General features: G+C 32.6%; 4 protein-coding genes across 4 annotated transcripts; all 4 read right to left on the reverse strand.

The window, feature by feature from the left end:
* Window positions 1-1,787: 1,787 nt before the first annotated feature.
* On the reverse strand, window positions 1,788-5,588 carry LOC105200037 (feline leukemia virus subgroup C receptor-related protein 2). Its single transcript, XM_011167404.3, has 7 exons — window positions 4,858-5,588; window positions 4,554-4,785; window positions 4,154-4,391; window positions 3,262-3,473; window positions 3,004-3,107; window positions 2,796-2,906; window positions 1,788-2,254 (listed from the first exon to the last, which is right to left on the reverse strand). Exons 1-7 carry the CDS (start codon window positions 5,058-5,060, stop codon window positions 1,909-1,911), a joined length of 1,446 nt encoding a protein of 481 aa, XP_011165706.2. The 5' UTR covers window positions 5,061-5,588; the 3' UTR covers window positions 1,788-1,908.
* Window positions 5,589-6,318: 730 nt separating this feature from the next.
* LOC105200036 (feline leukemia virus subgroup C receptor-related protein 2) lies at window positions 6,319-9,900 on the reverse strand. Its single transcript, XM_026132641.2, has 7 exons — window positions 9,698-9,900; window positions 9,394-9,625; window positions 9,006-9,243; window positions 7,559-7,770; window positions 7,305-7,408; window positions 7,099-7,209; window positions 6,319-6,720 (listed from the first exon to the last, which is right to left on the reverse strand). Exons 1-7 carry the CDS (start codon window positions 9,898-9,900, stop codon window positions 6,378-6,380), a joined length of 1,443 nt encoding a protein of 480 aa, XP_025988426.1. The 3' UTR covers window positions 6,319-6,377.
* A 1,964-nt stretch (window positions 9,901-11,864) lies between these two features.
* On the reverse strand, window positions 11,865-17,568 carry LOC105200035 (feline leukemia virus subgroup C receptor-related protein 2). The gene is made up of 9 exons (XM_026132643.2): window positions 17,225-17,568; window positions 15,442-15,735; window positions 15,138-15,369; window positions 14,741-14,978; window positions 13,713-13,924; window positions 13,465-13,568; window positions 13,257-13,367; window positions 12,579-12,896; window positions 11,865-12,428 (listed from the first exon to the last, which is right to left on the reverse strand). Exons 2-9 carry the CDS (start codon window positions 15,639-15,641, stop codon window positions 12,407-12,409), a joined length of 1,437 nt encoding a protein of 478 aa, XP_025988428.1. The 5' UTR covers window positions 15,642-15,735; window positions 17,225-17,568; the 3' UTR covers window positions 11,865-12,406.
* A 233-nt stretch (window positions 17,569-17,801) lies between these two features.
* On the reverse strand, window positions 17,802-20,847 carry LOC105200033 (feline leukemia virus subgroup C receptor-related protein 2). The gene is made up of 7 exons (XM_011167401.3): window positions 20,633-20,847; window positions 20,330-20,561; window positions 19,926-20,163; window positions 19,050-19,261; window positions 18,788-18,891; window positions 18,580-18,690; window positions 17,802-18,201 (listed from the first exon to the last, which is right to left on the reverse strand). Exons 1-7 carry the CDS (start codon window positions 20,833-20,835, stop codon window positions 17,856-17,858), a joined length of 1,446 nt encoding a protein of 481 aa, XP_011165703.1. The 5' UTR covers window positions 20,836-20,847; the 3' UTR covers window positions 17,802-17,855.
* Between the last annotated feature and the right edge of the window lie 35 nt (window positions 20,848-20,882).

A 20,882-nucleotide genomic window follows, 5' to 3' on the forward strand; every position in this document is an offset into this window, starting at 1 on the left:
TTGAAATGACACTACGAAAAAAACGTTGATGTTGATTGAGATTCAGATGAAATGTAACTGCGCGTAATATTTCCACTGCAAACTCAGAATCGTTTAATATCGCGCGGCAAATTTACCTTATCTATATATGAACAAATAAAGTGACATTATTAGCTCAAAGATACAAGAAACCAGCAATCTGTACTTAGTTTTATCACGATTTTTATCAGGTCGGGATGCTGTAATGTAACACGGCTTTAAAATAACTACAAACAACGCACATTGTTTATTCTATTTTAGAAATACAGAATGATATAATTTGTGTGTAACGAACCGCCTTCCGACCCCCCCCCCTGGACCGCCTAATCATGCGAACCGTCCGGCCGAACATCCGCCGGACGGCAATTATCGGCGCATAGCGCCTAGTAAATTACACGACATCGGAGCGAACGAGCGATCGCTCCCGCGCTCTCGTCTTCGCGCGCACGCGCTCTCGTTACGCGTGTGTATTGCGATATAAAATGTATGTTATTTCTATTTGAGCAACTGAGCATATTTAATACGACTGAAAGTATATGTTATTTTTGTCTGAGCAATTGAGGATATTTGATGCGACGAAAATTTGGCAAAATCATGCAGAAATCTGTTGGATCTAATACGATTGTGCGACCAAGGTTGCGGTCCACTTGACGCTACAAATGCTTCGAAATGTGTGATTAACCAATCGGAACAATGAATTTTACAAATTGTCCAATTAAAGAACATTTGAAGCATTTGTAGCGTAAGTGGACCGTAGCCCGAGATACACGTCTAATTCCAGTGGCGGATTAAGGCAGTGGCTGAATGGACGATAGCCCAGAGCGACAAATTTTTAAAGGTTGCAGAATTTATTTTTTGTAAGTTATTGCTACACTAGCAGTTGATGTCTTCCCACCTAAGTGGCGCGTTTAGGCAGATGAATTATTGCAGATGAATCTAGATATTTTATTTAGTCGCTTATTGAGCAGTTGCATTAGTCAGTGCATTTAAATTGTACTTAGGTGATTTATAATAAAGCATCATTTATTTCTCCAGCGTTTTGCAATTCTAATTTTTAGCTAAGAGCAGCTGTCTCGGCTTTTTCTTGGGACACTCGGAAATCTCCGTGCACTACCGCTAGTACATCTATTTTTAAAATTGGTTCTACATAGCACATAAATTACGATGATATTATTGGTAAGTTTTCTGTTAAAATGCGGATAAACAAATTTTTAAAATATTCTATCTGTATCTTTTACATATACGTTTGTATTTTTATACTTTTTGAACACGAATGAAAATAAATATAGGATGTTTTACTAATGACATTTTGAGAAAATCAAATTTTAAATTAGTGTAAAATAGATAACTAATTTTAAGAAATTTATCCAGATGCATCATATATAAAAGGGCGGTCGAAAAATTATATTTCAGTCCACAGGCATAGAACAAATTAATCTGACACTGATAATTATTTATAATTTTTAAAAAGAAAAATGATCACATTTTAGTTTTAATCTTGCGCGAAATCCTTGTTACTTATTATGTTAACTATTCAGTGTTAAATCCTTTTTCTTATAATACTGTAGAGTTAATTTTGTCGGAGTAATCTCATTCCATTCTATGGTAAGAGCAATATCAAAGTACTTGTATGCTATATTACTTGTTGGCAAGAGTCTCTTTCATGAAAAAAAGTTTAATATACTTACCATTCTACGGTCCTGTAAAAAGCGACGCGTAATTTCCATCTGCGCACAATGTGAATTCATTTTTTTTTTAGACATTTATTGTAATGTATAGGAGGAGATAGGAGGTGAAATAACATTGATAAAAATCAGAATATGAATAAAATTTGCGTGTCTGATAGAAAATTTATCATTATCGCAAGATTTGATATATTGTTTGTATCTATTAATTAACGCTATAAGTTAGTTGATTAGTTTCTGGAACACCGTTGACGTTCTTCTCCATTTGTGCAAATCCTTCGTACTGAGCCTTCTTCCTCGCATCTTGTCGTCTTTGCTCGTCTTTCGTTATTGCAGTCAAGATAGCACCTAGCAGCAAAGTCAAGCATAAACCAATGTGCACCGGAATATCGCCATATGCGTTTAGTATTATTCCAAATATTATAATGAGAATGATGCCGTATATGGAGGTCGTCATATTGAGAATTCCTGCAGGTATATTCTCCGATTCCGGATACGTAAATTCAGTGCTCAATTCGTATCCTAATGTCAGATATCCCGACATGAAAAACCTGCAACAAATGTTATTAAAAATGTATGATACTGTCCTAAATGCTACATCATTTCTAAAAAATTAAAATAGAAATAATGTTCAAAACATGAATTACATGAAACAAGATAAAATGAAAAAGAGAACAATACATACAGTTGCGTGCAAAAGATTCCAGCCAGTGACACTTTGTACTCTAATTTTGTTAAAAAACAGTTTAATAAAATTTTTATAATTATCAGGTATGAGTATAAGATATAGGTAACAAAATAATATAGTAAAACAATGATAATTATAAAAATTTTATTAGGCTGTTTTTTAATAAATTAGAATACAAAATGTCACTGGCTGGAAACTTTTGTACGCCACTGTAAAAATAAAAATAATATAATATACATCTACTATTAAAGAAATCTACAATTATTTTGTATCACACTTTGATATACATTGAAAATCGAATCTTGAACGCTAACATGAAACAGTGAGGGCAACAGTTACATTTTAAACATTAGAGTTTTTTGATATAATTACATATAAATATTGTGCAAGTATTGATAGGTTACCCTAAGAAAATTGCCGACACGTATACCATCCATTTTATACCCATGCAAATAGATACCGTGAATAATACTTGACCAACAAATGTAAGAAAATATACAGTCACGGCAGTTTCTCTGGAAATATATTAATAATTAGTCGATATTGATTTAAGATAAATACAAAGTAAAGTAAAATAGAACTTCTAAAAAAAATTGTGTGTATGATTTCTACTTGAATTTGTGCGTCTTATCAAGGATGATACCGAAACTAACGGATCCTGCCATGCCAGTCAGAATTATAGCTAAGCCAATTCTGCCTGCGTCTTCTTCTCCATTCTAAAATACATGCGAGATTTATACCTTTAACGATTTTGACGTTAGATATATGTACAAAACATGAAAATATCTTCAAATGTTAAATGTAAATATTTGCCCAAATTTATCTCCTTTTATGTTTGATTTGCGGCGGTGCATCGAAATTCGAGCTCACCTTGAAGTGTGCGAGAAATATTTGATTGAGTAATGTAGACACGACATCCAGTACGCCGACATTTAAACCGTAGCAATTACAGAGCATCATGTAGTTTTTGTTCTTAGAGAGTCTTTTAATCGGCGCCATAAACTCTTCTCTTTTCTTCGCCCGATTTAACTTTTGCAGCGCCCGCGTCTCGCTCGGTGCCAGTTTTGGTTCATTCTGATATACTGATACAAAATCGGCAAATGTATCTCTTAACGACAGTTTCATTATCGTTATAACGTCATTATATTGTGCAGATATAATACATGATGAATAAGCTGTGCAACGATTTTGTAACGATAACGAAACTGTCGTTAAGAATTACAGAATAGGCCTGCGGCACATTGAGAAGATTAAAACGTGATAATTTTTCCAGTAGCGCAAGCAGTCTTTAATAAATTAACGGTTTATTTTAATGCGGTTAGCCGGGAAAATAAAAATAAAAACTCTGATAAAGAGACGAGATTAAAATAGATCGTTGACTGTATTGGAAAATTTAGCTACATTGAAAAATTTAATAGGTATATATTGAAGAATATCTTTCTTTAATTAATGATTATATGAGATTATTTTGGTGTAACAGAATCAATAATAAACGTTTAAAAGAGAAATTCAGTTCTCATTTAGCCGAAGTTAATTGCGTAAGGACATAAATTTAAATATTAAAATATGCAATATAAATTCAAATTTGAACTTATTTATTTTTTTATTAAATTAAAGAATGATACACCCAAAGAGATTACACAAGTGCTAGAAAACTATTTTTCATAAATTTTGATCTGTTTCAATTACGGTAAATAAAAATTAGATACTTATAAATGGTGAATTATTATCTAACAATGTTTGTAACAGATTATGAACTTACGTATAAGAACCAGTCCGAATACAACCGTGCCGATGATTGCAATGATCCAGCATAACCTTGTCAAATCTTTGCCGATATCATCCAGACTATCGTGATTTTTTACCGTTATAGGCACTAAGAGAAAACCCAACGCTATTCCCAATTGATTGCCAAAAATACCCAAAGACGTGGCGGTTGACAGTTCGGTCGAAGGAAACCATTGCGCGGCCAAGTGTCCCGGTAGCGGCAGGACCAAAGTCTAATTCAATATGAATTAATTACTATTCTCTGACAATAAGTGAATACGGTGACATAATAATAATGATAAAGACAAAAGAAATGATTTTGAAAAAAATTGTAAAAGATTAATAATTTCTTAAAGAAATTAATAGACTAAACTAAGATTGTGCAAAGTACCAACCTGCGCGAGCGCGACTACCGCGTGACCGATAAAAGCGACGTAAAACCTGTCGGGATGAACGGAAAAGGTTTTTATCCAGCCACCCAAACAGTTTAACGCGGTACCTATAATAATGGTCCATCGCAGACCGCACTTGTCTATCACGTACGACGCTGGAAATACAAACACCACATAAATCGCCATGAATATCATCGAAGTCCAATCAACCATTAACGAAGAGACTCCGTAATACCTAAATGATATGCAAATGAGAGTATTGACTTTTATGTTTAATAAAATTTGTATCTTGAGAGAAATGTCATACCTAGTAACTATATTGCTTATAATCGAATATTCTATCCATTGAGAAGAATTTGTTCCATTATAAATCATATAGATGATTAGTATTAGCCATCTCTTTTTATACACCTTTAATTTTAAAGGTCCGACATCGGACGTCTCGTTCGATTTTGTTATTTTTGCCGGATCTTTTACCGCAAGTACCTCGCTCAGACTTTTACCTTCCATTATCGTTAATTTCACTTTTTCGCCAAATGAGTTTTGCCAATATCTTTGAGGTATATCTATTTAAGTTGAAAAAATTTTGATGCTATACTTTTCTGAAATTTATTATTTTAAATAAATACCAAAATATTTAATTTTGGAATTTGTGTTACGTCAGTCTGTCCAATTTTACAATATTGATTATAAAAAATTTTCCATCCAAAATTTTTAATAACGTTTTTAGAAATACAAATTTAGAATTATATTTTACGTTTTACAATTCTTTACATTTCGAGAATTTTAAAATGACAAAACGAAAAAAGCGTTGATGTTGATTGTAACTGAGATGAAATGTAACTGCGCGTAATATTTCCATTTTAAAGTCAGAATCGTTTAATATCGCGCGACAAGTCTACCTTATCTAAACATTAGCAAATAGAGTGACATTATTATGTAGCTTGAAGATACAAGGAACCAAAAATCTGTACTTAGTTTTATCACAATTTTTATTAGGTTGAGATGTTTTCGTGTAATGCAATTTTACAATAACTATGATATATGACTGCGCACGTTGTTTATTCTATTTTGGAAATATTGGATATTTTATATTGTGATGTAAAATGTGTTTTATTTCTATTTGAGCAACTGAAAATATTTGGTATTTAAAATATATGTTATTTTTGTCTGAGCAACTGCGAATATTTGATGCGACGAAAATTCCAGTGTCGAATTAAGGCATTAGCTGAACGAGCTATAACCCAGAACGTCAAATTTTTAAAGGCTGCAGAATCTATTTTTCTTAGTTATTGTTACACTAGCAAAATTTTATTCAGATGCATCATATATAAAAGGGCGTTCGAAACATTTCAGCCCACGGGTGTAACAAGTTAATCTGACACTGATAATCATTTAGGTATAATTCTTAAAAAGAAAAATGATCACATTTTAGTTTTAATGTTGCGCAAAATTCTCGTTGTTTGTTTTGTTAACTATTCAGTGTTAAATCCTCTTTCCTACAATCTTGTTGGAGTAATCTCATTCCATTTTATGGTAAGAGCAATATCAAACTACTCGTATGCTGTATTACTTGTTGGCAAGAGTTTCTTTCGTAAAAAAATTTAATATACATATCATTCTACGGTTCTGTAAAAAGCGACGCGTAATTTTTATCTACGCACAATGTGCGATTTATTTATTTTTTTCAGACATTTATTGTAATGTATAGGAGGAGCTAGGAGGTGAAATAACATTGATAAAAATCGGAATATGAATAAAATTTGCATGTTTGTTAGAAAATTTATTATTATTGAAAGATTTGATATATCATTTGCAACGTGTCTATTAATTAACGCTATTAGTTAGTTGAGTTGTTTCTAGAACATCGTTGACATTCTTCATTTTCGCGATTCCTTCGTATTGAGCCTTCTTTCTCGCATCTTGTCGTCTTTGTTCGTCTTTCGTTATTGCGGTTAAAATAGCACCGAGCAGCAAAGTCAAGCATAAACCGATGTGCACGGGAATATCGCCATATGCGTTTAGTATTATTCCAAATATTGCAATGAGAATGATGCCGTATATGGAGGTCGTCACATTGAGAAATCCTGCAGGTATATTTTCCGTTTCCGGATACGTAAATTCAGTGCTCAATTCGTATCCTAATGTCAAATATCCCGACACAAAAAACCTGCAACAAATGATACTAAAAATGTATGATACTGTCCTAAGTGCTACATTATTTCTAAAAATTTGTAATAGAAATAATATTTAGAATATGAATTACATGAAACAAAATAAAATAGAAAACAGTACATATAAGTAAAAATAATATAATAAAAATCTACAAATAAGGAAATCTACAATTATTCTGTATCATATTTTGTTTGATATATGTACATTGAAAATCGGATCTTGAACGCTAACGTGAAATAGTCAGGCCAACAATTACATTTTACTAAATTGTTAAAAGATCATCTTGTGTTAACTTTGTGTTTTACGCAATACATTTTAAAAATTATAGTTTTTTGATATATACATAAATATTATACAAGTGTCGATAGGTTACCCTAAAAATATTGCCGACACGTATACCATCCATTTTATGCCCAAACAAGTAAACACCGCGAATAATATTTGACCAACGAATGCAAGAAAATATACAGTCACGGCAGTTTCTCTGGAAATATATTAATAATTAGTCGATATTGAATTAAGATAAATACAACAAGTAAAGTAAAATAGAATTTCTAAAGAAAATTGTTTCCTTCTTACTTGAATTTGTGCGTTTTATCAAGGATGATACCGAAACTAACGGATCCTGCCATGCCAGTCAGAATTATAGCTAAGCCAATTCTGCCTGCGTCTTCTTCTCCATTCTAAAACACATGCGCGATTTATATGTTTGACGACTTTGACGTTAGTTATATGTACAAAACATAAAAATATTTTCTAATGTTAAATATAAATATTTGCCCGAATTTGTCTCCTTTGATTTGCGGCGATGTATCGAGATTCGACTAGCTCACCTCGAAGTGTGCGAGGAATATCTGATTGAGTAATGTAGACACGACGTCCAGTACGCCGACATTTAAACCGTAGCAATTACAAAGCATCATGTAGTTTTTGTTTTTGCAGAGCCTTTTAATCGGCGCCATAAATTCTTCTCTTTTTTTCGCCCGATTTAATTCTTGTAGCGCCCGCGTCTCGCTCGGCGCCAGTTTTGGTTCATTCTGATATACTGATACGAAATCAGCAAATGTAATTCTCAACAACAGTTTTGTTATCGTTATAACATCGTTGTGCAGATATAATATATGATAAAGAAGCTGTGTAACGATTTTGTAATAATAACGAAACAGTCGTTAAGAATTACAGAATAGGCCAGCAGCACATTGAGAAGATTAAAACGTGATAATCTTTCCAGCGGCTTTAGCGATCTTTAATTAATGAACGATTTATATTCTTGCGGTTAGCCGAATAAATAAAAATAAAAACATGGATAAAGAGACCGAGATTAAAATAGATCGTTGGCTGTATCGAAAGATTTAGCTACATTGAAAAATTTGATAAGTATATTGAAGAATAACTTCCTTTAATAAATAATTAATAACTATAAGCGATTATATTGGCTTAACGGAATTAAAAGTTTAAAAGAGACATTCAGATCTTATTTGCCGAAGTTAATTGCATAAAGAAATTAATTGAAATATTGAAATATGCAATATAAATTTAAATTTAAGTTAATTTATTTTTTTATTATATTAAAAAATGATCCACGGAAGGAGAATTACAAAAATGCTAGAAAATTATTTTTTATAAACTCAGATCTGTACCTCTATTAAGCTGAACTCCCGCGACCATCAAAAATTAAGTTTTTACCTAGTCAAAAATTTAGTGCTATTTAAGTGCTAATTTAGTACCCTAGTTCGAATTTTGATGCTTAAACCGTTTGGGAGGAAATTTGGTAAAAAGTGGAGGGGTCCAGCTTAGCGACATTAAGCTATCGAAAACATACAAATTTGAAAGCCTCTAAGTATTGTTCTCCGAGGTCGCTATGCTGCACAGTGTATACAGTGATATTTTTTAAACAATTATATATTTTTAATTTGTTTTTGTGGTTTCTTTGAGCATTAAATTAGCACTAAATTTTAAGATTCTTGTTTTGTGTTTGTGACCGCTATATATATTTTTCTTTACTATGGGGGCGGGGGGAAGAGGGAGAGTCCAGCTTGACATTAAGCTGGACTCCCCCCCACTTTTTATCAAATTTTTTTCTAAACAGTTTGTGCACCAAAATTCGGACTAGGGTACTTAAATAGCACTAAATTTTTGACTAGGTAAGAACTTGATTTTCGATGGTGGGGGATCCAGCTTAATAGAGGTCAGATTTGTTTCAATTACGGTAGATGAGAATTAGATACTTATATTGGCAAATTATTATCTGACAATATTTGTAACGAATTATTAACTTACGTATAAGAACCAGACCGAATACAATTGTGCCAATGATTGCAATGATCCAGCATAACCTTGTCAAATCTTTGCCAATATCATCCAGATTATCGTGATTTTTTACCATTATAGGCACTAAGAGAAAACCCAACGCTATTCCCAATTGATTGCCCAAAATACCCAAAGACGTGGCGGTTGACAGTTCGGTAGAAGGAAACCATTGCGCGGCCAAGCGTCCCGGTATCGGCAGGATCAAAGTCTAATTTAAAATGAAGTAACAACTATTCTCTAAGAGAATATGGTGGCATAGTAATAATGGTAAAAGAAATAAATATGAAAGAAGTTGTAACAGTATAATAATTTTTTAAAGAAATTAATAGACTAAATTAAGAATATGCAAAGTATTAACCTGCGTGAGCGCAACTACCGTGTGACCGATAAAGGCGACGTAAAACTTGCCAGGATGAACGGAAAAGGTTTTTATCCAGCCACCTAGACAGTTTAACGCGGTACCTATAATAATGGTCCATCGCAGACCGCACTTGTCTATCACGTACGACGCTGGAAATACAAACACTACATAAGTTGCCATGAATATCATCGAAGTCCAGTCAACCATTAACGAAGACACTCCATAATACCTAAACGATATACAAATGAGAGTTCTCACTTTTATATTTAATAAAATTCGTATCTTGAGAGAAATGTCATACCTAGTAACTATATTGCTTATAATCGAATATTCTATCCATTGAGAAGAATTCGTTGCATTATAAATCATATAGATGATTAGTATTATCCATCTTTTTTTATACACCTTTAATTTAAACGGTTTGACATCAGACATCTCGTTTAATTTCGTTATTTTTGCCAGATCTTTTACCGCAAGTATCTCGCTCAGGCTTTTATCTTCCATTATCGTTATTTTCACTCGTTTGCCAAATGAGTTTTGCAAATATCTTTGAGATATATCTCATCTGTTTAAATTGAAAAATTTTCGATCCTATATTTTTCTGAAATTTATTATTTTTAATAAATGCCAAAATATTTAATTTTGGAATTTGTGTTACGTCAACCTGTACAATCTTACAATATTGCTTATAAAAATTTTCTATCAAACATTTTGAATGACGATTTTAGAAACAATTTAGAATTATATTACTCGTTTCATAATTCTTCACATTTTAAGAATTCATTTTAAAACACAACAAAAAAGCGTTGATGTTGATTGTAAAATGAACTATAACTGCGCATAATATTTCCATTGCAAAGTCAGAACCGTTTAATATCGCGCGGCGAGTCAACCTTATCTAAATAGATAACCTTATTAACAAATAGTGTGACATTATTATGTAGCTCGAAGATACAAGGAACCAACAATCTGTATTTACTATGATTTTTATCGAGTTAGGATGCTGTAGTGGAACGTAACTTTAAAATAACTACATGATTGCGCACGTCGTTCATTCTATGTTGGAAATTCTTAGTAATTTATATTGTGATGTAAAATTTGTGTTATTTCTATTTGAGCAACTAAGCATATGTAGTACTTAAAATATATATTATTTTTGTCTGAGCAACTGAGAATATTGTAGGATATAGAATTATTAAATATAAAATACAGCATACGCACATCGAAACGGCACGTTTCGCATGCACGCCGATTGCAATACTCGCGACGACTCGCAGTAATTTTGCACCTCGCGGAAATTGCGGACCTCGTAAATGTTCTCATAGGTCACAGTGCTTTCAGAGCTCACAGTATTCTTAGGATTCACCGTGCTCTTAGAACTCACAGACTCACGATACTCTTTCCGACCACGCGAAACACGCAATCATAACTATATCACACAGAAGTCGTTATTGCCACCCACGCTCATGGCGCGCTGCTCCGATTTCATTCTCTCGCGCGCGTGCGCATCCTCGGGTCTGCTCACACACCACACGCAAACACATGCTCGCACTCACAAGTTAACCATCCCACAATATATGATGCGATGAAAATTTGATAAAATTATGCAAAAATCTGTTAGATCTAACACGATCATGCGACCGAAATACACGTCTAATTTCAGTGTCGAATTAAGGCATTAGTTGAACAGGCTATAACCCAGAACGGCAAATTTTTAAAGGTTGCAGCATTTATTTTTCTTAGTTATGGTTACACTAGCAGTTGATGTCTTCTCACCTAAGTAGTGCGTTTCAGACAGATGATTTGCATCTAGGTATCATATTTAGTCGTTTATTGAGCAGTTGTATTAATAAGTGCATTTAAACTGTTCTTAGATGATTTATAATGAAGCATCATTGACTCGTCCCGTGTTTTGCAATTCTAATTTTTAACTTAAGAGCAGCTGTTCCGGCATTTTTTGAAACACTCGAAAATCTCTGTACATTACCGCTAGTACATCTATTTTTTAAATAGATTCTGCATAGTACATAGCACATTTACGATATTATTAACCCGTAATGGTCACACTTTCAAATAATAACGTAATGGTCACACAGGATCAATCAGTCGCTATTTGCCAGCTTTTTGATATTTCGTAACAAAAATTTTACTGGACATACCTTGAGGTCTGTTCTTTATCATCCAATAATTTTTTTTGTTTTATTAAAATTTAACATAATAAAAAAATTTAAATAAAAAAAAACTGCAAAATTACAAAAATATCCATAAAGTTTGTAATTTTTGAGATAATTTGACAAAAATTTAGGGGCGTATTTTCAAGATTGTATACTTTCAGATAAAAATTAGTTTCATAGAAGGTTGTTCGATTTTGAATGGTCTGTGTACCCTTAAAACTAGCATGGGGTCCTTTGCACTTCGAGTGACCATTACGGATTAATTAGTATTTTACATTAAAATACAGAAAAAAATATTTTGATATATTCTATTTGTATCTTCCACACATATTTTTGTATTTTTATTTTTTATTGTACTCAAGTACAAATAAATACAGGATTTACTAATAAGATTTTGAGAAAATCAAATTTTAAATTGATATCAAATACATAACAAATTAAAGAAAAATTTATCCAAATGCATCACATATAAAAGGGCGCTTGAAATATTTCAGTCCATGGGCGTAGAACAAATTAATCTGACATTAATCATTTATACTTCTTAAAAAAAAAAAATAATGACATTTTAGTTTCAACGTTCCGCAAAATCCTCGTTGCTTATTTTGTTAACCATGCAGTGTTAAATCGTTTTTCCTACAATACTATAAAGTTAATCTGGTCGTAATAAACTCATTCCATTTTATGGTGGGTGCAATATAAAAGTATGCTATATTACTTGTTGGCAAGAGTTTTTTTCGTAAAAAAAATGTAATACATTTACGGTTCTGCTGTCTTGTGAAAAGCGACGCGTAATATTTATCTGCGCACAATGTGAGATTTATTTTTTTTTTAACCATTTATTTTAATGTATAGGAGGAGCTAGAAGGTGAAATAACATTAATAAAAATCGGAATATATGAATAAAATTCACATGTCTGTTACAAAATTTATCATTATCAAAAGATTTGATATATCATTTATCTATTAATCTATTAATTAATCTATTAATTAACGTTATAAGTTAGTTACTCAGTTTCTGGAACACCGTCGACGTTCTCCATTTTTACGACTTCTTTGTATTGAGCCTTCTTTCTCGCATCTTGTCGTCTTTGCTCGTCTTTCGTTACTGCGGTTAAGATAGAACCGAGTAGCAAAGTCAAGCATAAACCGATGTGCACCGGAATATCGCCATATGCGTTTAGTATTATTCCAAATATTGTAATGAGAATGATGCCGTATATGGAGGATGTTATATAAAGAAATCCGGCAGATATGTTCTCTGATTCCGGATACGTAAATTCAGTGCTTAATTCGTATCCCAATGTCAGATATCCTAACATGAAAAACCTGCAACAAATGATATTGAAAATGTATGATACTGTCCTAAATGCTACATCATTTCTAAAAAAATGTAATAGAAATAATGTTTAGAATACGCATTACATGAAACAAGATAAAATAAAAAAAAGTAGATATAAATGAAAATAATATAATAGAAATCTACAATTATTTTGTATCACACTTTGTTTGATAATGTACATTGAAAATTGGGTCTAACGTGAGCTAACGTGAAATAGTGAGAGCGACAGTTACATTTGATTAAATTGTTAAAAAATCTCTTGTTTTATACATGTTTTACGCGATACAGTTTAAAAATTATAGCTTTTTGATATACACATAAACATTATGCAAATGTTGATAGCTTACCCTAAGAATATTGCCAATACGTATACCATCCATTTTATACCCATGCAAATAGACACCGCGAATAATACTTGACCAACAAATGTAAGAAAATATACAGTTACGGCAGTTTTTCTGAAAATATATGAATTATTAATCGACATTAATTTAAGATAAATATAATGTAAAGTAAAATAAAACTTTTAAAAAAAATTGTGTGTATTGTTCCTACTTGAATTTGTGCGTCTTATCAAGAATGATACCGAAACTAACGGATCCTGCCATGCCAGTCAGAATTATAGCTAAGCCAATTCTGCCTGCGTCTTCTTCTCCATTCTAAAACACATGCGAGATTTATAACTTTGACGACTTTGACGTTAGCTATATGTACAAAATACGAAAATATTTTCAAATGTTTGCCCGAATTTATCTCTTTTCGTATTTGATTTGCGGCGTAGTATCGAGATTCGACTAGCTCACCTCGAAGTGTGCGAGAAATATTTGATTGAGTAACGTAGACACAGTATTCAGTACGCCGACATTTAAACCGTAGCAATTACAGAGCATCATGTAATTTTTGTTCTTAGAGAGCCTTTTAATCGGCGCCATAATCTCTTCTTTTTTCTTAGCCCGATTCAATTTTTGCAGCGCCCGCGTCTCGCTCGGCGGTAGTTTCGGTTCGTTCTGAAATACTGATACAAAATTGGCAAATGTAACTTTCAACAGTTTTATTATCGTTATAACATAATTGTACAAATATAATACATGATGAAAGAGCAACGATTTTGTAACGATAACGAAACTGTCATTAAAAATTATAGAATAGGTCTGCGGAACATTGAGAAGATTAAAACGTGATAATTTTTCCAGCAGCGAGAACGATCTTTTGTCGTTATAACATTGTTGTGCAGATTTAATACATGATAAAAAAGATGTGCAACGATTTTATTACGATAACGAAACTGCCGTTCAGAATTACAAAATAGGCCTGTGGCACACTGAGAGGATTAAAACGTGATCATTTTTTCAGCAACAAGAGCGATTTTTGATTAATTAACGGTTCATACTCTTGCGGTTAGCCAAGTAAATAAAAATAAAAACTTGGATGGAGACCGAGATTAAAGTAGATCGTAGGCTGTATTGGAAAATGTAGCTACATTTAAAAATTTGATAGGTATATTGAAGAATAGCTTCCTTTAATAAATACCTACAAGGGATTATTTCAGCTTAAGGGCATCAATAATAAAAGTTTAAAAGAGAAATTTACATCTCATTTACCAAAGTTAATTGCGTAAAGACATAAATTTTATATTAATGTATGCAATATAAATTTTGATTATTTATTATTTTTCTAAATTAAAGAATTATCCACGCATGGGAGATTACAATACAGCTAGAGAAAACTTTTTTCTCAAACTCAGATCTGTTTCACTTACATTAGATGAAAATTAGATACTTATATTGGCAAATTATTATCTGACAATATTTGTAACGAATTATTAACTCACGTACAAGAACCAGTCCGAATACAATCGTGCCAATGATTGCAATGATCCAGCATAACCTTGTCAAATCTTTGCCGATATTATCCAGACTATCATGATTTTTTACCATTATAGGCACTAAGAGAAAACCCAATGCTATTCCCAATTGATTGCCAAAAATACCTAAAGACGTGGCGGTTGACAGTTCGGTAGAAGGAAACCATTGCGCGGCCAAGTGTCCCGGTAGCGGCAGGACCACAGTCTAATTCAAAATGAAGTAATTGCTATTTTCTAAGTGAATGCGTGGCATAATAATAATGATAAAACAATACTAAGGATAAAAAAAATGAGTAGGAAAAAGAGAGGTAAATATTTTTTAAAGGTATTAACAGACTAAATTAATATTTTGCAAAGTACCAACCTGTGCTAGCGCGACTACCGAGTGACCAATAAAAAGAACGTAAAACTTGTCGGGATTAACGGAAAAAGTTTTTATCCAACCACCCAGACAGTTTAACGCGGTGCCTATAATAATGGTCCATCGTAGACCGCACTTGTCTATCACGTACAACGCTGGAAATGCAAACACCACATAAATCGCCATGAATATCATCGAAGTCCAGTCAACCATTAACGAAGACACTCCGTAATACCTAAATGATATGCAAATGAGAGCACTGACTTTTATGTTTAATAAAATTCGTATCTTGAGAGAAATGTCATACCTAGTAACTATATTAGTTATAATCGCGTATTCAATCCATTGAGAATTTACTCCAGCATAAATCATGTAGAGAATTAGCATTAGCCATCTCTTTTTATACACCTTTAATTTTAACGGTCCGATATCAGACAGCTCGTTCGATTTCGTTATTTTTGTCGAATCTTTTACTGCAAGTATTTCCCTTAGACTTTTATCTTCCATTATCGTTATTGTCACTCTTGTGCCAAATGAGTTTTGCAAATATCTTTGAGGTATATTTGTTTATAAGTTGAAAAAATTTTGATTATGTACTTTTCTGAAATTTATTATTTTCGATGAAGCCAAAATATTTAATTTTGGAATTTGTGTTACGTTAATCTGTAGAATCTTACAATATTGATTATAAAAGTTTTCTTATCAAAAATTTTAAATAACGATTTTAGAAACCATGAATTTAGAATTATATTTTATGTTTCACAATTTTTCACAATTTGAGAATTGATTTTAATATGATACGACAAAAGAAGCTTTGATGTTGATTGTAATTGAGATGAAATATAACTGCGCGTAATATTTCCGTTGCAAACTCAGAATCGTTTAATATCGTGCAGCAAGTTTACCTTATCTAAACATTAACAAATAAAGTGACATGTAGCTTAAAGATTTAAGGAATCAAAAATCTGTACTTAGTTTTATCACGATTTTTATCAGGTTGGGATGCTGTAGTGTAACGCAACTTTAAAATGACTGCGCACGTTGTTCATTCTATTTTGGAATCATTGGGTAATTTATATTGCGATGTAAAATGTGTTATTTCTCTGAGCAACTGAGCATATTTGGTATTTAAAATATATATTATTTTTGTCTGAGCAACTGAGAATATATGATGCAACAAAAATTTGGTAAAATCATGCAAAAATCTGTTGGATCTAATACGATTATGCGACCGAGATACATGTCTAATTCCAATGTCGAATTAACGCGTTGACTGAACGGACTATAACCCAGAGTGGCAAATTTTTAAAGGCTGCAGAATTTATTTTTCTTAGTTATTGTTACACTATTATTTCAATTGTTGGTGCCTTTCCATTTAAATAATGCGTTTTAGGCAGATGAATTGCATCTAGATATTATATTTAGTCGCTTATCGAGCAGTTGCATTAGTCAGTGCATTTAAACTGTTCTTAGGTGATTTATAATAAAGCATCATTTATTCTTCCAGCGTTTTGCAATTCTAATTTTTAGCTATGAGCAGCTGTCTCAGCTTTTTCATGGAACTTTCGGAAATCTTTGTACACTACCGTTAGTACATTGGCTTATGGGGCGATAAGAGCAAAATGCCAAAGTTATAAAATACCTTCACCACAGCACGAGTGCACCAATCACTGTGTAATTACGCGAGCAAAGATTATGAGGGCCAAAATTAAGGACACTCTACTGTACATATATTATTGAAAGTTCTACATAATGCATAGCACTTAAATTACGATGATATTATTGGTTAGTTTTCTGCGTTAAAATGCAGAAAAAAAATATTTTGATATATTCTATTTGTATCTTCTACAGGTATTTTTATGTTTGTATGTTTTTTGTACTTGAGTGAAAATAAATACAGGATGTTTTACTAATGTGACTTTGAGATAATCAAATTTTAAATTGACGTAAAACAGATAACTAATTAAAAAAAAAAAAATTTATTTAGATGCATCATATATAAAAGGGCACTCTAAGTATATCAGTCCATAAGCATAGAACAAGTTAATCTCTGATAATCGTTTATAATTTTTAAAAAGAAAACTAATCACATTTTAGTTTCAACGTTGCGCGAAATCCTCGTTGCTTATTTTGTTAACTGTGCAGTGTTAAATCCTTTTTCCTACAATACTGTAAAGTTAATCTTGTCAGAGTAATTTCGACATTCCACTTTATAATAGGAGTAATATCAAAGTATTGTAAGAACTAGTGAAAAAGATATATTGGTAATAATAATGGAAGAATACACAGACTTGAGCGTTCGGCTCGTGAGGAGTACCAAGACTGTCGTGCTGCGCCGCTCTGTGCATAACGAAGGACGAAGGCCGATCGGACAAGCGATAACGCACGAGCGCCTCCCCGATCGTGTGTGACAATTTGTCGCCAGCCTCCAACTTACAACTTCGTTACGATATGCTGTATTACTTGTTGACAAGAGTTTCTTTCGTAAAATAAATTAATATACTTACCATTCTACGGCCCTGTAAAAAGCGACGTATAATTTCTATTTGCGCACAATGTTAGATTTATTTTTTTTTTTTAGAAATTGATTATAATTATTATAATGTATAGGAGAAACTAGGAGGTGAAATAACATTGGTAAAAATCAGAATATAAATAAAATTTGAATATCTGTTAGAAAATTTATCATTATTGAAAGATTTGATACATCATATGTATCTATTAATTAACGCTATAAGTTAGTTGATTAGTTTCTGGAACACCATCGACGTTTTTCTCCATTTTTACGACCCCTTCGTACTGAGCCTTTTTTCTCGCGTCTTGTCGTCTTTGCTCGTCTTTCGTTACTGCAGTCAAGATAGAACCGAGTAGCAAAGTCAAGCATAAACCGATGTGCACCGGAATATCGCCGTAAGAATGTAGTATTAATTCAAATATTGTAATAAGAATGATGCCGTATATGGAGGACGTTATATTAAGAAATCCGGCAGGTATATTCTCTGATTCCGGATACGTAAATTCAGTGCTTAGTTCGTATCCCAATGCCAGATATCCCGACATGAAAAACCTGCAACAAATGATACTAAAGATGTATGATACAAGAAGATGATGATCTTAATTGTTAAATCATTTCTGAAAAATTGTAATAAAAACAATGTTAGAATATGAATTACATAAAACAAGATAAAATACAAAAGAGTAGACATAAGTAAAAATAATATGATGGAAATCTGCAATTAGAGAAATCTATAATTATTTTGTATCACACTTTGTTTGATATATATTGAAAATCTGATCTTGAATGATACCGTGAAATAGTGAAGGCAATAGTAACATTTTACTAAATTGTTAAAAGATTATTTTCTGTTATGTTTTACGCAATACAGTTTAAAAATTATAGTTTTTTGATATACACATAAACATTGTGCAATTGTCGATAGGTTACCCTAAGAAAATTGCCGACAAGTATACCATCCACTTTATGCCCAGGCAAGTAAACACCGCGAATAATATTTGACCAACAAATGAAAGAAAATATACAGTCACGGCAGTTTCTCTGAAAATATATGAATTATTACTCGACATTGATTTAAGATAAACGCAAAGTTAAGTAAAATAGAATTTCTAAAGAAAATTGTGCGTATTTTTCTTACTTGAATTTGTGCGTTTTATCAAGGATGATACCGAAACTAACGGAGCCAGCCATACCAGTCAGAATTATAGCTAAGCCAATTCTGCCTGCGTCTTCTTCTCCATTCTGAAACACATGCGAGATTTATAACTTTGACGACTTTGACGTTAGATATATGTACAAAATATGAAAATATCGTCAAATGTTAAATGTCAAATATTTGCTCGAATTTGTCTCCTTTCGTATTTGATTTGCGGCGTTGCATCGAAATTAGACTAGCTCACCTTGAAGTGTGCGAGAAATATTTGATTGAGTAATGTAGATACGGCGTTCAGTACGCCGACATTTAAACCGTAGCAATTACAGAGCATCATGTAATTTCTGTTTTTGCAGAGCCTTTTGATCGGCGCTATAATTTCCTCTTTTTTCTCTGCCCGATTAAATTTTTGCAACGCCCGCGTCTCGCTCGGCGGCAGTTTCGGTTCGTTCTGAAATACTGATACGAAATCGGCAAATGTAACTTTCAATAATAGTTTTGTTATTGTTATAACATAGTTGTGCAGATATAATACATCATGAAGAAGCTGTGCAACAATTTTGTAACGATAACAAAACTGTCGTTAAAAATTATAGAATAGATCTGCGGAACATTGAGAAGATTAAAACGTGATAATTTTTCCAGCAGCGAGAACGATTTTTTGTTAATTAACAGTTCACGCTCTTGCGGTTAGCCGAGTAAATAAAAATAAAAACTTGGATAAAGTGACCCAGATTAAAGTACATCGTTGGTTGTATTGGAAAGTATAGCTACATCGAAAAATTTGATAGGTATATTAAAGAATAGCTTCCTTTAATTAATATCTACAAGGGATTATTTTGGTTTAACGGAATCAATAATAAACATTTAAATGAGACATTCAGTCCTCATTTGTCGAAATTAATTGCGTAAAGATATAAATTTTAATATGCAATGTAAATTCAATTTGGATTATTTATTATTGTATTAAATGAAGAATTATCCACGCGTGAAAGATTGCAAAAAAACTTTAAAAAAAAAACTTTTTTTACAAACTCAGATCTGTTTGATTTACAGTGGATGAAAATTAGATATTTATATTGTTAAATTATTATCTGACAATATTTGTAATTGATCAACTTACATATAAGCACTAGACCGAATATAATTGTGCCGATGATTGTAACGATCCAACATAACTGTTTCAAATCTTTGCCGACATCATCCAGACTATCGTGATTTTTTACCATTATAGGCACTAAGAGAAAACCCAACGATGCTCCCAATTGATTGCCTAAAATACCCAAAGACGTGGCGGTTGAATGTTCGGTAGCGGGAAACCATTGCGCGGCCAAGCGTCCAGGTAACGGCAGGTTCAGAGGCTAATGCAAAATGAAGTAATTACTATTCTCTGAATGAATACGGCGGCATAATAATAACGGCATAATAATAAAACAATGCAAAGGATAAAAGAAATGAGTAGAAAAAGAAGAGAACATTTTTTTAAAGGGTTTAATAGACTAAATTAAGATTGTGCAAAGTGCCAACCTGTGCTAGCGCGACTACCGAGTGACCGATAAAAGCGACGTAAAACCTGTCGGGATGAACGGAAAAGGTTTTTATCCAGCCACCCAGACAGTTTAACGCGGTACCTATAATAATGGTCCATCGCAGACCGCACTTGTCTGTCACGTACGACGCTGGGAATAAAAACACCACATAAATCGCCATGAATATCATCGAGGTCCAATCAACCATTAACGAAGACACATCATAATACCTAAACGATACAAAAAAAGAGCACTGACTTTTATGTTTAATAAAATACGTGTCGTGAGAGCAATTTGATACCTAGTAACTATATTGGTTATAATCGAGTATTCAATCCATTGAGAAGAATTTGCCCCACCAAAAATCATGTAGAGAATTAGCATTAGCCATCTCGTTTTGTACACCTTCAATTTTAACGGTCCGACGTCGGACGGTTCGTTGAATTTTGTTATTTTGGTCGGATCTTTTATCGCAAGTGCCTCGCTCATATTTTTATCTTCCATTATCGTTATTTTCTTTCCTTTGCAAGTATCTTTGACGTATATTTGTT

The sequence above is a fragment of the Solenopsis invicta genome, chromosome 5 (genome assembly GCF_016802725.1).
Source record: "Solenopsis invicta isolate M01_SB chromosome 5, UNIL_Sinv_3.0, whole genome shotgun sequence".
NCBI classification, from domain to species: domain Eukaryota; kingdom Metazoa; phylum Arthropoda; class Insecta; order Hymenoptera; family Formicidae; genus Solenopsis; species Solenopsis invicta.